Source organism: Ictidomys tridecemlineatus, chromosome 2, assembly GCF_052094955.1.
Source record: "Ictidomys tridecemlineatus isolate mIctTri1 chromosome 2, mIctTri1.hap1, whole genome shotgun sequence".
Taxonomy (NCBI): Eukaryota; Metazoa; Chordata; class Mammalia; order Rodentia; family Sciuridae; genus Ictidomys; species Ictidomys tridecemlineatus.
This window is the reverse complement of record NC_135478.1, coordinates 126,312,305-126,327,312: the sequence shown is the minus strand read 5'-3', so window position 1 is coordinate 126,327,312 and position 15,008 is coordinate 126,312,305. Positions and strand designations below refer to the sequence as shown.

General features: G+C 37.1%; 1 protein-coding gene across 10 annotated transcripts in view; it reads right to left on the bottom strand.

The window, feature by feature from the left end:
- Cobl (cordon-bleu WH2 repeat protein) overlaps nt 1-15,008 on the bottom strand; it is a 300,795-nt gene that overhangs the window by 184,518 nt on the left and 101,269 nt on the right. For 8 of the 10 annotated variants that reach the window (XM_078039735.1, XM_078039734.1, XM_078039728.1 and 5 more), the window contains one exon: nt 13,124-13,198. The exons of the other annotated variants lie outside the window; for them this stretch is intronic. In XM_078039735.1, the coding sequence (XP_077895861.1) occupies nt 13,124-13,198 (75 nt within the window). The remainder of the gene's footprint in view (nt 1-13,123; nt 13,199-15,008) is intronic. 10 annotated transcript variants of the gene reach the window in all.

Below are 15,008 nucleotides of genomic sequence, written 5' to 3'. Positions count from 1 at the left end.
GGAGTCGGGGGTCTGTTTGTGTGTTTCCACAGGAAGAACAGCAGCCGATTTGGATTCCAGAGAGATTAACCAAAGTTCTGACCCAGTGATTGTCTGGAGTCGGGGGCCTGTTTGTGTGTTTCCACAGGAAGAACAACAGCCGATTTGGATTCCGGAGAGATTAACTAAAGCGATTCCTACAGACCAAAAAGAAGATGATTTGGCTCAAATCCATAACAGCTGATATCCAAAACTCCAATTTGTCTATCCTTACATCTGCGACAGAACCAGGATGCTTTTTTTCAATATCTGTTTTATTATTGCCCTTTCCCATATCATGAAGTTCTATTTTGTTTTTTGAGCTCATACAGGTTAATGTTTTGCTGATCAGTTCTATTTTTTTTTTGACTATAGAGTTTTTAAACATTGCAATGGAGATTTCACCTGTAAAAAGTTATAAGGCCTTTACTATTATGTTATGTGTTGTATGTATTATATTATGTGTGCACACTTGTGTTTTGTGTTATATGTTTGAATGTATGTATGTCCATATATCATATATGATGAACGCTCATGAAAAAGTGGATCCAAATATTTTTTTTTATTCACGTGATTTAAATGGTTTAATTTAAATTGGGTAAATAACTGTTAAGAATTGTTTTAATATGTAAACAAAAAAGGAGGTTAACAGATCTGTTTGTTTACTTTCAACTATCCTTTTCATTATATTTAATAATTCTCTTCAATATAATGTAAATTGTTAAGAAAATTGTTTTCTTTTAGTGCCTTCTGGAATGTTACATAATTTTTTCTTTAGCCATTATTGCCAGAATTCCTATCTTCATCCCTGTGCCAGTGAAGATAATGTAAATTGTTAAGAAAATTGTTTTCTTTTAGTGCCTTCTGGAATGTTACATAATTTTTTCTTTAGCCATTATTGCCAGAATTCCTATCTTCATCCCAGTGCCGGTAAAGACAATGTAAATTGTTAAGAAAATTGTTTTCTTTTAGTGCCTTCTGGAATGTTACATAATTCTTTCTTTAGCCCTTATTGCCAGAATTCCTAACTTCATCCCTGTCCCAGTGAAGACAAAGATAAAACTAATCTACAGTTCCTGCAATAGCCATCACTGAACCGCTTACAGAACTTGCCTAAACTATGTGTCACTTGTATGCATTGTGAACTTACTTGTATGCATTGTGAACTATCTGTTGGTGCAGTGACTTGTGGTAGTGTTGGGGTATTTTTGCTGATGATATCATCAGTGGTACAATTTTTCCAACAAGAGCCATCAATTGGCTTGGTGTATCTTCCTCCCTTCTGCTTGTCATGATCATTCAGCTAAAATTTGGGGACCAACAGAGGTGAGGCAAAGAACCTCACACCCCCCCCCCGCTGGTACAAATGACGGGTAAGATCCAATTACAATGGTACCAACCTAAGACAGGAGACTGACGCCCTGAGGTCAGCTCATCTGAAGACGGGTAAGGACCATATGTAGTATTGGAAAACCTAAGGCAGGCATGGTCCCTAAGCCACATGCTTGTTGTTTAAACAGAGAGGGGGAGATGTTGAGAGCCACAGCCAAAGGGGCCCCAGCAAACTTCCAGCTGCCAGCAAACTTCCAGCTGCTGGCTGATGATTGGCTCACAGTGGCCCCAGCAACATCTAGCTGATTGGCTCCTCTGTGGTGATGTTCATTGGGCTGTTTCCCTGCCCTTCAGACTGCCAGCTGATGATTGGCTCACAGTGGCCCCAGCAACATCTAGCTGATTGGCTCCTCTGCGGTGATGTTCATTGGGCTGTTTCCCTGCCCTTCAGACTGCCAGCTGATGATTGGCTCACAGCGGCCCCAGCAACATCTAGCTGATTGGCTCCTCCACGGAGCTGCTCATTGGGCTGTTTCCCTGCCCTTTCAGACCACGGAGCTGCTCATTGGGGGACTTCTTTGGCTCTGCCCACGCGACCCAGCCAATCAGCCTCAAGAGCAGGAGGATTGTGGGAGGTGGTGAGGTTGGTGTGGGGGAGAGGCTTGTGGAAGCCGGTGGTGGCAGTTGGGCTCTGAGGGTTTTTTTCCTGAGGAGCTGTTTTGTTTGGCGTTTGTAGTTCTAAAAATAAAGTTAGTTTCTTTTGACAAGTGGCTCCTGAATTGTGCCCAGACAGACTGCGGCAGGTCAGAGCAGCTATCGTTGTTTTATTATGTATAGTCCTCCCCTAAGTTTGAAATTATTAAATTCTTAGGTCCAAGCCAATGAATAATCTGCCACATTGAAGCTTCATTTATGGACTTTGACTTACAGAAGAGTCACACTTAATATTTCTAAATAGAAAATTCATACTAGAGCACACTCCATATCAGTGTATAATGATCTCCTGCCTCCTCTTTCATACTTCACAGTAGTTCAACCATGTGACTATACAATAGTTTAATCTACCAATCCCCTGCAGATGAGGCAGTCATTTTATCTCTTATTATTATAATACTATAATAAATAACTTGTGCATGAATCATTTTAGATTTTTGCCAGTGAGATTTTCTGACAGATTTTTAAAAATAGAACTTCTCAGCCAATGAGTAAATCCATGTATAATGTGGCTAGATATGGTCAAATTCCCCACTATAAATGTTATAGCATTTTGCATTATGCTCAGCAACATATATAAGGGTCCCATAGCTTAGTCAACAGAGTTTATTGACAAATTTTTGGGGTTTTGCCAGTCTAATAGGAGATACATGGAAGTTTATTTTAGGGGTAATTAACATTCGTCATTATGTGTAAATCTAAACATTTTTTATAAATCAATTTTTGTTTGTTTTCTCTGAATCTTTTGTTAATACCTATTTAAGGGCAGGATGTCATCATCTTCTCTTTCTAAAAGCTACTCGTCCTCTTCGCATTTGAATTTTTACTTTGTGAATACTATTTCTTCTTTCTCTTTCCCTCTCTCATTCAAGAAGATTTTTTGTTACTTTTCCCTCAAGTCTAATTTATCAATGTTTTTCTTTAGCACATCTGGATTTTTGAGTCCTATTAGGAAAATATTTCACACTCTCAGTTTAGAGACGAATTAAGCTTTCTGCTTAGTAATATGCATGGTTTCAATCTGTACATTTAAACTTCTGATCCACTTGATTTTTTTCCTGGCATATTTTGTGAAAATATACACAGTTTTATTTTTAATGTCTATTCAATGATCCCAACTCTATCTATTAATAAGTTCATTTCCCTCCACTGACTTGATATGCAGACTGATTGCTTTGTATACCATGTTTCTGTATGTAATTGTTAGATTTTCCTATTCTAATGTTTTACTGCACTATCTACCCATTTTAATTAAGAAAGGCTTTAAAATCTACTCAAAAAGCTAGTAAGGCTTATCCATCCCTCATGCTTTTCAGAGTTTTCCAGACTAATTTTGCGTGTTTATTATTCTAGTAAATTTTATAATCAACTTACTTAGTTCTAAAACAAAACCTCAGTGATCTAATGATATTGAGTCATCCTAGCTAAAAGTGCAGCATAAGCCAGGCATGGTGGCACATGCCTGTAATCCCAGAGGATCTGGAGGCTGAGACAGGAGGATCACGAGTTCAAAGCCAGCCTCAGCAGAGGCAAGATGCTAAGCAACTCAGTAAAACCCTGTATCTGAATAAAATATAAAATAAGGCTGTGTGTCCCTGAGTTCAAAATGGGTACCAAAAAAAAAAAAAAAGCAGCATGAGTTTCTATTTTGTGCAGTTCTATTGTTCTATATATTTGTAGAATTTTTTTATACTTTTTCCTCATACTGTTTTGGATAATTCTTATAAAGTTTTTGCTTAGGTACTATCTATCTTTCTATCCATACATACATCCACCTATCCATGTCATGAATGTATTCTTCTGTTCTATGTAGTGGAGGGGTGGGGGACAACTCACACAAATTAGCACTGATCACTATAAAATTTATGATGACATTCATTTCTGTAGAAAAAGTTATAATACTTGGTTACATTATAATAGCCAAAAGGTACCAGATGCCAAGTCCTTCAATGAAATTAAATAGATTCCCTACTCAAACACAAGAAGTTTGTAGAGTATCTAAAATATTGAAAAGTTTTCCAAGAGTTTGTGGATGAAATTGAGGATAATGAAAAACAAGCCCTATACACTAATGACTTAAAGAGCATATCAAATCATCCTCAAATCAATTTAAGTCTGTTTTATAGTAGAGAAAACAGCATTTCTTGGTGTGATTAGTTCAGGAAAAGAAGCTTAAGATTATACCTGAAAAAGCCAGTGAGAAGGCTGAGGCAGGAGGATCCAAAGTTTAAAGCCAGCCTCAGCAACTTAACAAGATCCTGTCTGAAATTTAAAAATTGAAAAAGCTAGGGATGTAGCACCCCTGGGTTCAATCCCCAGTAGGTTAAAGAAAAGGGGGGGAGGAGGAGGAAGAAAGAAAAGGAAGAGATTTTCTTTACAAGCTTTCATTCAGGCTGATATGGGTTCCTATGGAAAAGGTCATGAATCACATCTATGTACAGCTACTCAATGCATGGGCTCAAGATAGGCCTTTATTTCCAGTACACACATTAAATCCTTAAGACTGAAAACATTCACCAACAAGAATGATTGTAAGGAAAACTGAGGTCTAATTTTCACAGTGCATTAAAATGAGGCCAATAAAAGTTTAGGGGAAATGACATTAAATGCAAAGCATTAAATTAATGTGCAAGGAAATTATATCAACAAACCTACTTTTGGATGCAAAGTAAGATCACTTATCATCCGTATATCTTAGTAACTTACATTTAAAAGCATAATTAGACTTTTGGGAGCAAAGTAAATTTGACCTTTTTTTTGGTCCAACAAAATGGGCTTATTTTCCCAATTAGCTTATGTGACAGAGATTTTCCATAAACTGAATGAGTTTAATCTGATTAACCCAACATTTTGTTAAATATAAATCCAAGCTCTTGACAAAAACAGATTCCCAGTTTCAAATAACAATTTAAAAAATCATTAAAACACATGTATTTGCAAAAATTAGTAAAAGCTAACAAAATTGCAAAATTACTGATGAGTGGAGATCCAACATGGTGGCGGGCGGAGAGAGAGCGCTTTCAATACCCCCTCAGTGATGGGGTTAGAAACACGCATAGATACACTTAGATTCTACCAACGGAGAATCTCCTAGCAAAATTCCACTGAAGAGAGACCGGCCGGGAGCTACTAGGATTTTTTGAAGTGACAGTTTGCCCCAGACGAGCGAATCCCCGCCACGAGACACAGAGGTCCAGATCCGCCAGCCGTTGTCTGCGCGCCGGTGGCTGCCTGCCCGCCCATCCAACCGCCCGTCCGCCCACCCGCAGCCAACGTGACTGGGTCCCGCTAGCCTCCGAGACACAGCTTGGCAGGAAGAGCCAAGCCTTCATGAAATAGCAAGCGGGAGCTGAGGCCAACCGGGGACTGACCAGTCCCACCCCTCCCTTAGGACACTCCGGCAAGGAGCCTGGGGCCCACCATAGCAGAGAGATGACGTCATCAGAGTTCGGCCGACGGAATTCCTTCCCAGCAGAATCCACTTTAGCAGGTGTGTGACTCCCACCCCATCCATATACAAGCAGCCAGGAAACCTCAGGGATCTCTCAGGGGGTGTGTCTGTAGGAAAGCAGAGGGGATTCCCGACCCCCAACCCCCCATATCACCAGTAGCAACTCCCAAGGTCTTAGCTGCCAGTTTACCACAGCACTGAGGCTTAAATGGGACACGCGGTGCAGCTGCAAGTGTAACTAGATCTCTGGGGAACCGCTTCTGGTGAACAGGACCTGGCTGGCTGGCTGACAGGAGGAAGGGGGGTAAGGGCCGGAGAAGTGAAATGGCTCTGGACTGACAAGACTGAGAGACTCCCAAGAGACGCCTTACAGGGATTGCTATCGGCACGTAGAGGGCAGAAGCTCCGCTTGGAGGGCACAGCTCTGCCTACTGGAAGAGAAGAAAATGGATCTCTAAGACTTCAATTTTTTTTTTCTTCTTCTCTCTCTGTTCCTTTCTCCCCTTTTCCTTCTTTCTTCCTTTCCCGTTTCAAGTTTTATTGTTCTTTTCATTCTCCACTAATCTATCTATCTCTCTCTCCTTTTTCTTTTTAAGAGCACCTTCCTTCCCCTACCCCCCAACTTTCTTCCCAAGCATTACGTCTTCCATTACGTGTAATTGTCTAAATGCAAATAGGTGAATGTCTCGAGGCTTTCTATAGGGCTCCTAAATACCTAGCTACTAACTATCCAATCGCCTGTTAGTATCCCCCTTCAGTAGAGCAATCTTCTAAAGTAGCCAAGACATACTAACCCTCATACAATCATAGCACCTAACCTAAACATAAAGTCCTAAGAACAAACAACAAATCAATATATGCATACAGACCTGGAAGCCTTTTATGAATTGAATGAATCAGCTTTAAAGTACAATAAAGCCCAACATTTCTAGGCATAATCTCCCACCACAAAGGAGAGACAACAGAGATATACAAAGCCAAAACAAATTTATAGGAGAAAGCAGTTACACAGCAGTCAAACAGAGCTGGAAAGTAACATGAACAACATGAAAAATCAAAGGAAAAAAGGATTACAAACAATGTAGGGCAACTTAAATCTACAGGGGGACCTAGAAGCATCAGAAACATGGACAGGGAAAGAACTCAAGGCATACCTAACTCAGATGGAACGGAATATTAGAGAAGACATGAGACAGCAAGTCCAAGCAATGAAAATATATTTTGAAAACGAATTAAACAAACAAATTCAAACTGCAAAGAACGAGCTTTACCAGGAGATAGACATTTAAAAAAAACAAACGTAATCCTAGAAATGCAGGAAACCATAAACCAGATTAAAAACTCTAACGAGAATATTACAAATAGACTAGATCAAGTAGAAGTCAGAACATCAGATAATGAAGACAAAGTTTATCAACTTGAAAAAAATATAGTCAACACAGAAAAGATGCTTAAATCTCATGAGCAATCTATCCAAAGTATATGGGATCTCATAAAAAAACCAAATTTGAGAGTCATTGGGATAGAAGAAGGCATAGAGGTTCAAACCAAAGGAATGTACAACCTATTAAATGAAATAATCCTAGAAAACTTCCCAGAGATGAAAGATGGAATGGATTGCCAAATCCTGGAAGCCTACAGGACCCCAAACATCCAAAACCGTAATAGACCAACTCCAAGACATATAATTATGAAGATAGCTAACATACAGAACAAGGAGAGAATATTAAAATCTACTAGAGAAAGGAGGCAGATTACATTCGGGGTAAACCAATTAGGTTAACAACTGATTTTTCATCACAGACTTTGAAAGCGAGAAGATCCTGGAACAACGTATTTCAAACGCTGAAAAATAATGGATTCCAACCAAGAATACTTTATCCAGCAAAATTAAGCTTCAGATTTGATAATGAAATTAAAATATTGCACGATAAACAAAAGCTAAAAGAATTCGCAGCCAGAAAACCAGCACTGCAAAGCATTTTGAGTAAAATACTACAAGAAAAGGAATTGAAAAATAGCGCCTAAAACTAACAGTAGGAGGTATCTCAGTAAAGGGGGAGAAAAATAACCAAAGAGGAAAAACTAGCCAAACTCAAATAAATAAATAAACAAACATGACTGGAAGTACAAACCATATTTCAATTGGAACCTTCAATGTTAATGGCTTAAATTCACCAATCAAGAGACATAGGCTGGGAACCTAGATTAAAAAAAAAAATCCAACAATATGCTGCCTTCAGGAGACTCATATGATAGGAAAAGACATATACAGGCTGAAGGTAAAAGGTTGGGAAAAATCATACCACTCACATGGCCCTCGGAAGCAGGCAGGAGTGGCCATACTCATATAAAATAAAATCAACTTCAAACCTAAGTTAATCAAAAGGGATAAAGAAGGATACTATATACTGTTAAAAGGAACCATCCACCATCAAGACATAAAAATTATCAATTTGTATGCACCAAACAATGGTGCTGCAACATTCATAAAACAATCTCTACTCAAGTTCAAGAGTCAAATAGACCACAACACAATAACTATGGGGGACTTCAACAGACCACTCTCGCCATTGGACAGATCTTCTAGACAAAAGCTGAATAAAGAAACTATAGAACTCAACAGCACAATCAATAACCTAGACTTAACAGACATATATAGAATATATCAACCATCATCAAGTGGATACACGTTCTTCTCAGCAGCACATGGATCCTACTTAAAGATAGACCATATATTATGCCATAGGGCAACTCTCAGTAAATATAAAGGTGTGGAGATAATACCATGCACCATATCTGCACATAATGGAATGAAACTGAAAATCAATGATAAAAGAAGGAAGGAAAAATCCTGCATCACCTGGAAAATGAACAATATGTTACTGAATGATCAATGAGTTAGAGAAGACATAAAGGAGGAAATAAAAAAATTCTTAGAGATAAATGACAATACAGACACAACATACCGGAATCTATGGGACACAATGAAAGCAGTTTTAAGAGGGAAATTCATTGCCTCGAGGTCATTCCTCAAAAAAAGAAAAAACCAACAAATAAACGAACTCAAACTACATCTTAAAACCCTAGAAAAGGAAGAGCAAAACTACAGCAAATGTAGTAGAAGACAAGAAATAATTAAAATCAAAGCAGAAATCAACGAAATTAAAACAAAAAAAATTGAAAAAATTGATAAAACTAAAAGTTGGTTCTTTGAAAAAATAAATAAGATCGACAGACCCTTAGCCATGCTAACGAGGAGAAGAAGAGAGAGAACTCAAATTACTAACATATGGGATGAAAAAGGCAATATCACAACAGACACTTCAGAAATACAGAAGATAATTAGAAAGTATTTTGAAACCCTATATTCCAATAAAATAGAAGACAGTGAAGATATCAATAAATTTCTTAAGTCATACGATCTGCCCAGATTGAGTGAGGAACACACACACTATTTAAACAGACCAATAACAAAGGAAGAAATAGAAGAGGCCATCAAAAGACTACCAACCAAGAAAAGCCCTGGACTGGATGCGTATACAGCGGAGTTTTACAAAACCTTCAAAGAAGAATTAATAGCAATTCTTTTCAAGCTATTTCAAGAAATAGAAAAAGAAGGAGCTCTTCCAAATTCATTCTATGAGGCCAACATCACCCTGATCCCGAAACCAGACAAAGACACCTCAAAGAAAGAAAAATGCAGATCAATATCTCTAATGAACCTAGATGCAAAAATTCTCAATAAAATCCTGGCAAATCGAATACAAAAGCATATCAAAAAAATTGTGCACCATGACCAAGTAGGATTCATCCCTGGGATGCAAGGTGGTTTAATATATGGAAATCAATAAATGTTATTCACCACATCAATAGACTTAAAGATAAGAACCATATGATCATCTCTATAGATGCAAAAAAAGCATTTGACAAAGTACAGAATCCCTTTATGTTCAAAACACTAGAAAAACTAGGGATAACAGAAACTTACCTCAACATTGTAAAAGCTATCTATGCTAAGCCTCAGGCTAGCATCTTTCTAAATGGAGAAAAACTGAATGCATTCCCTCTAAAATCTGGAAATAGACAGGGATGCCCTCTCTCACCACTTCTGTTCAATTTAGTTCTTGAAATACTAGCCAGAGCAATTAGACAGACAAAAAAAATTAAAGGCATAAAAATAGGAAAAGAACTTAAATTATCACTATTTGTGGATGATATGATAATATATCTAACAGACCCAAAAGGGTCTACAAAGAAACTGCTAGAGTTAATAAATGAATTCAGCAAAGTGGCAGGATATAAAATCAACATGCATAAATCAAAGGTATTCCTGTATATCAGCAACAAAACTTCTGAAATGGAAATGAGGAAAACCACTCCATTCACAATATCCTCAAAAAAAAAAAATACTTCGGAATCAACCTAACAAAAGAGGTGAAAGATTTATACAATGAAAACTACAGAACCCTAAAGAGAGAGATAGAAGAAGATCTTGGAAGGTGGAAAAACGTACCCTGTTCATGGATAGGCAGAACTAACATCCTCAAAATGGCGATATTACCCAAAGTTCTCTACAGGTTTAATGCGATGCCAATCAAAATCCCAACGGCATTTCTTGTAGAAACTGATAAAGCAATCATGAAATTCATATGGAAAAACAAAAGACCCAGAATAGCAAAAGCAATTCTAAGTAGGAAGTGTGAATCTGGAGGTATAGCGATACCAGATTTCAAACTGTACTACAGAGCAATAGTAACAAAAACAGCATGGGACTGGTACCAAAACAGGCAGGTGGACCAATGGTACAGAATAGAGGACACAGAGACCAATCCACAAAATTACAACTATCTTATATTTGATAAAGGGGCTAAAAGCATGCAATGGAGGAAGGATAGCATCTTCAACAAATGGTGCTGGGAAAACTGGAAATCCATATGCAACAAAATGAAGCTGAACCCCATTCTCTCGCAATGCACAAAAGTTCTCAAAATGGATCAAAGAGCTTGATATCAAATCAGAGACTCTGCTCCTGATAGAAGAAAAAGTTGGCTCCGATCTACATATTGTGGGGTCGGGCTCCAAATTCCTTAATAGGACGCCCATAGCCCAAGAGTTAATAACAAGAATAAACAAATGGAACTTACTTAAACTAAAAAGTTTTTTCTCAGCAAAAGAAACAATAAGAGAAGTAAATAGGGAGCCAACATCCTGGGAACAAATCTTTACTCCTCACACTTCAGATAGAGCCCTAATTTCCAGAATATACAAAGAACTCAAAAAATTAAACAATAAGATAACAAATAACCCAATCAACAAATGGGCCAAGGACCTGAACAGACACTTCTCAGAGGAGGACATACAATCAATCAATAAGTACATGAAAAAATGCTCACCATCTCTAGCAGTCAGAGAAATGCAAATCAAAACCACCCTAAGATACCATCTCACTCCAGTAAGATTGGCAGCCATTATGAAGTCAAACAACAATAAGTGCTGGCGAGGATGTGGGGAAAAGGGTGCACTTGTACATTGCTGGTGGGACTGCAAATTGGTGCGGCCAATATGGAAGGCAGTATGGAGATTCCTGGGAAAGCTGGGAATGGAACCACCATTTGACCCATCTATTGCCCTTCTCGGACTATTCCGTGAGGACCTTAAAAGAGCGTACTATAGGGATAATGCCACATCAATGATCATAGCAGCACAATTCACAATAGCTGGACTGTGGAACCAACTATATGCCCTTCAATAGATGAATGGATAAAAAAAATGTGGCATTTACACACAATGGAGTATTACGCAGCACTAAAAAATGACAAAATCATGGAATTTGCAGGGAAATGGATGGCATTAGAGCAGATTATGCTACGTGAAGCTAGCCAATCCTTAAAAAACAAATGCCAAATGTCTTTTTGATTTAAGGAGAGCAACTAAGAACTGAGCAAGGAGGAAGAGCATGAGGAAAAGATTAACATTAAACAGAGGCGAGTGGTGGGAGGGAAAGGGAGAGAGAAGGGAAATTACATGGAAACGGAAGGAAATCCTCAACGTTATACGAAATCACATATAAGAGGTTGTGAGGGGAAAGGGGGGGAAAACAAGGGAGAGAACTGAACAACAACAGATTAGGTAGAGAGGGAAGATGGGAGAGGAAGGAGGGGTATAGTAGGGGATAGGAAAGGCAGCAGAATACAACAGTCACTAACATGGCATTATGTAAAAATGTGAATGTGTAACTGATGTGATTCTGTAATTTGTATTTGGGGTAAAAATGGGAGTTCATAACTCACTTGAATCAAATGTATGAAAGATGATATGTCATGAGCTTTGTAATGTTTTGAACAACCAATAAAAAAATTTAAAAAAATTACTGATGAAATATAAGGTTCAGAAAGTATCTATTAGCAAAAGAACAGTGAGTATAATGATCATCAGAGAAGTCTTGATACTGTAATTTTTTTCATATACCTCCCAGAACTCAATAATTTCAAATCTTGGCTAATGACAAATTTTGAAGAGAACTACACATGGCTAGGAGAACATTAAAAATAATTTTGATTACAGAGCACTTTGCTGTTGGTCTATTATCTTGAAAGACTCCAAAAGAATTGAAATGTACTGACATAACAAAACTTTTCCATTTTCATACACTATTTACATAAAATGTTCCTGGAGCTTATATCGATAAAACTGAAAGGAGAAATAGAATTAATGTTGAGCCTTTCCAGTTTTATTAATATATCCTGTTCATCAATAAATGGAATAAATAAAAAAACATAATTTTATTAAGAAACATCTTTTCAAGAAAAATTTACTTTGTGTTTAACAATTATATATCAACAAAGATATTTAGAATGTTTTAATTTACTTTACAATTGTTAAAAGAACTTAATCCAGAAAAAATATTTTATAGATTTATGATGGGGGAATGACAAAAATCTAATTTAGATTTTTTTATATCATGTTTTATTTCAAGTCTCTATAAAAGATTTTTAAGTGTAAAATGTATATTGAATGGAATAAAATTTGACACGGGTTGATGTGGAAATGTGAAAAATAAACTAATAATGCAAAATTTTATTCAGATATGGAAAAGTTTGTTCAGGTAACTTTTAATGGGAAAATATCTAACTTTAATTAGATATGTTTAAAATGTCAAAATTTATAAAATATCATCAATTATATTCTTTCAAGTATTTAAAATTACGAGTAAGTTTTTTTACATGCTGAATTTCAATTATGAGGGCATAGGCAACTTTAAAAATATTCTTTGAGAAAAACAGGACTGTGTGGCTTTCTACACCTTCAGGCTACTTCTCATAATGCATGAAAATAATTTCAGAAAGTATAAATTCAATTAACCTAGTGAGGGATACTCTTGATCATGCTGATAGGGAAAGAGAAGAAGAGAAACTAAAATACTCTACATTTTCCAAAAATAGCATGAAAGAAGCTACATGCTGCTTTGCGAATCTATCAGACCACAAAAGTCAAGCCAAATGAAACTAAAGTAGTCTGTAACTGCATTGTCTGGAAGGCAGTGCAAAGCAAGGAGAAAGAAGTTCCACTGGGTTAGCAGAGGCACTGCTGGCTGTTAGTACTTACATTCATGCCCCTTCCTGAAGCCAACTTCGAGGTGTCCTCATCGCTGTCAGGGCCTGACTGCCCAAGCTGCTCAGCCTGGAATACAGATAAGCATCCCACCATCAACTCCAGGTGGAAGTAAGTTCAAACAAAAAGCAAAGCCCTCCATAGCAATCATGGAGGCCAAAAAGGCCAGTGAGGCCCCAATTCCAAGCTTCAGAGTCTGCATTTGTGGTAGTAATCCAAGCCACTTCCTTCACCTTTTAAACTTGAAAACTATTTTAAAACAACTCCTAACCACAGGGCTCCCAGATTTGAATAATCACAATTTTTAAACCCAAAACTCATAAAAACATGTTTTCTTTCTTTTTCACCAAGCATCTCCTTTAACTTTTGAAATATGCAATTTTCAAACAGTAGTGGGCTTGAAATGATGGAATTATCTAGGCAAAGCAATTAATTAATTACATTTTTAGGATTTCAAAGTTTTAATGTCTACATAGCTAATAGGAAAGACATGAATAAGTCACCAAATATATCAGTCCTTATCCACAAATAGCAGATGATAATACACCATTGGCCATACAATCACCTGAGGTATAACTGCAAAATTCAATCTCCAGGCCTGAACCTGCCCTCCCAAATGAGAATCTTTGGAGACAAAACCCAAGAATACAATTTTCACAATAGGTTGTAAACAGCCTCTGAAGTACTTTTGATAACCATTGGTTTAGGAGAATAAATAATGTCAAAAATGACAAAACTCTGGGCTGGGGATGTGGCTCAAGCGGTAGTGCACTCGCCTGGCACATGCGTGGGGTGTTAGGTTTGATCCTCAGCACCACATTATAAAAAAAAAAAAAAAAAAAAAGGTTGTGCCCACCGAAAAATAATAAAAATATTTTTAAAAATGACAAAACTCTCATGCTTTAAACATATTAAAACACAAAATTTCAAAACAAAAAAATAAGTTTGCCCTCATTTGTCCCCAAATTATGTCCCTTCAAGTATATTCTTTACTGAGATTTTACACACACACACACACACACACACACACACACATTCATACACACACACATTCATACACATTCCCAACACCCAGGTGATAGCAAAGGTCACTTTAGTTTTAAATGTTCTGATAATTCTCCAAGAGTTTGTTCATTATTAAGTCACATGCAGATTACGTGGCATCACAGGATTTTAGAAATCTGTCTTTTCTATTGTGGTAGTAGGGGTGGAACCCAAGGCCTCAAACAGGCTAGGCAAGTAGTCTTCCACTAAGCAATACCCCCAGCCCTTAGAAATAATTTCTAAAGCTATTTACTCCAAAATCTTTTTATTATTGAAGACACTGAAACCTATATTTGTTAAGGACTGTACAATGTAAATAGAAGTTATTAGCAAGGATTATGGAAAGTCAGGCCTGGGTTTAACTTCCAATGTTTATGAATTCTGACAATTATGAGTACTGTTATTAGATTTACATTATAAATAAAGGAATTGCTTAACCTTAGTTTGTTCACCCCCATAATGCAACTGATAATACCTCTTTCATCAAGTTCCTAGACAGATGAGGTTATATTTAGCACCAAATCTCAAACAATAAAAATGGAGAAAAACAAGGAGTTAAGAAGTTTAGTACAAAACTTTTTTTGTTTTAAGTTAATCATAAAAAAACCACACAGAACAAATAATCCAGTAATGACAAAATTGAAAAAGGGATGCCTAGGTAAAATAAAATTAAGAGAAAGTTATAAATGAAAGATGAAGTATGAAGGAAATAAAAAATAATTTTACTAAGTCCAAGACAGAGGAAAGATAGGTATGACATAAAGAAAATCCCCTTATAATGAGCAGACTAGACTTGCTGGGGTCTACCAGGAGCCCCTTATGAACTCCCAGAAGC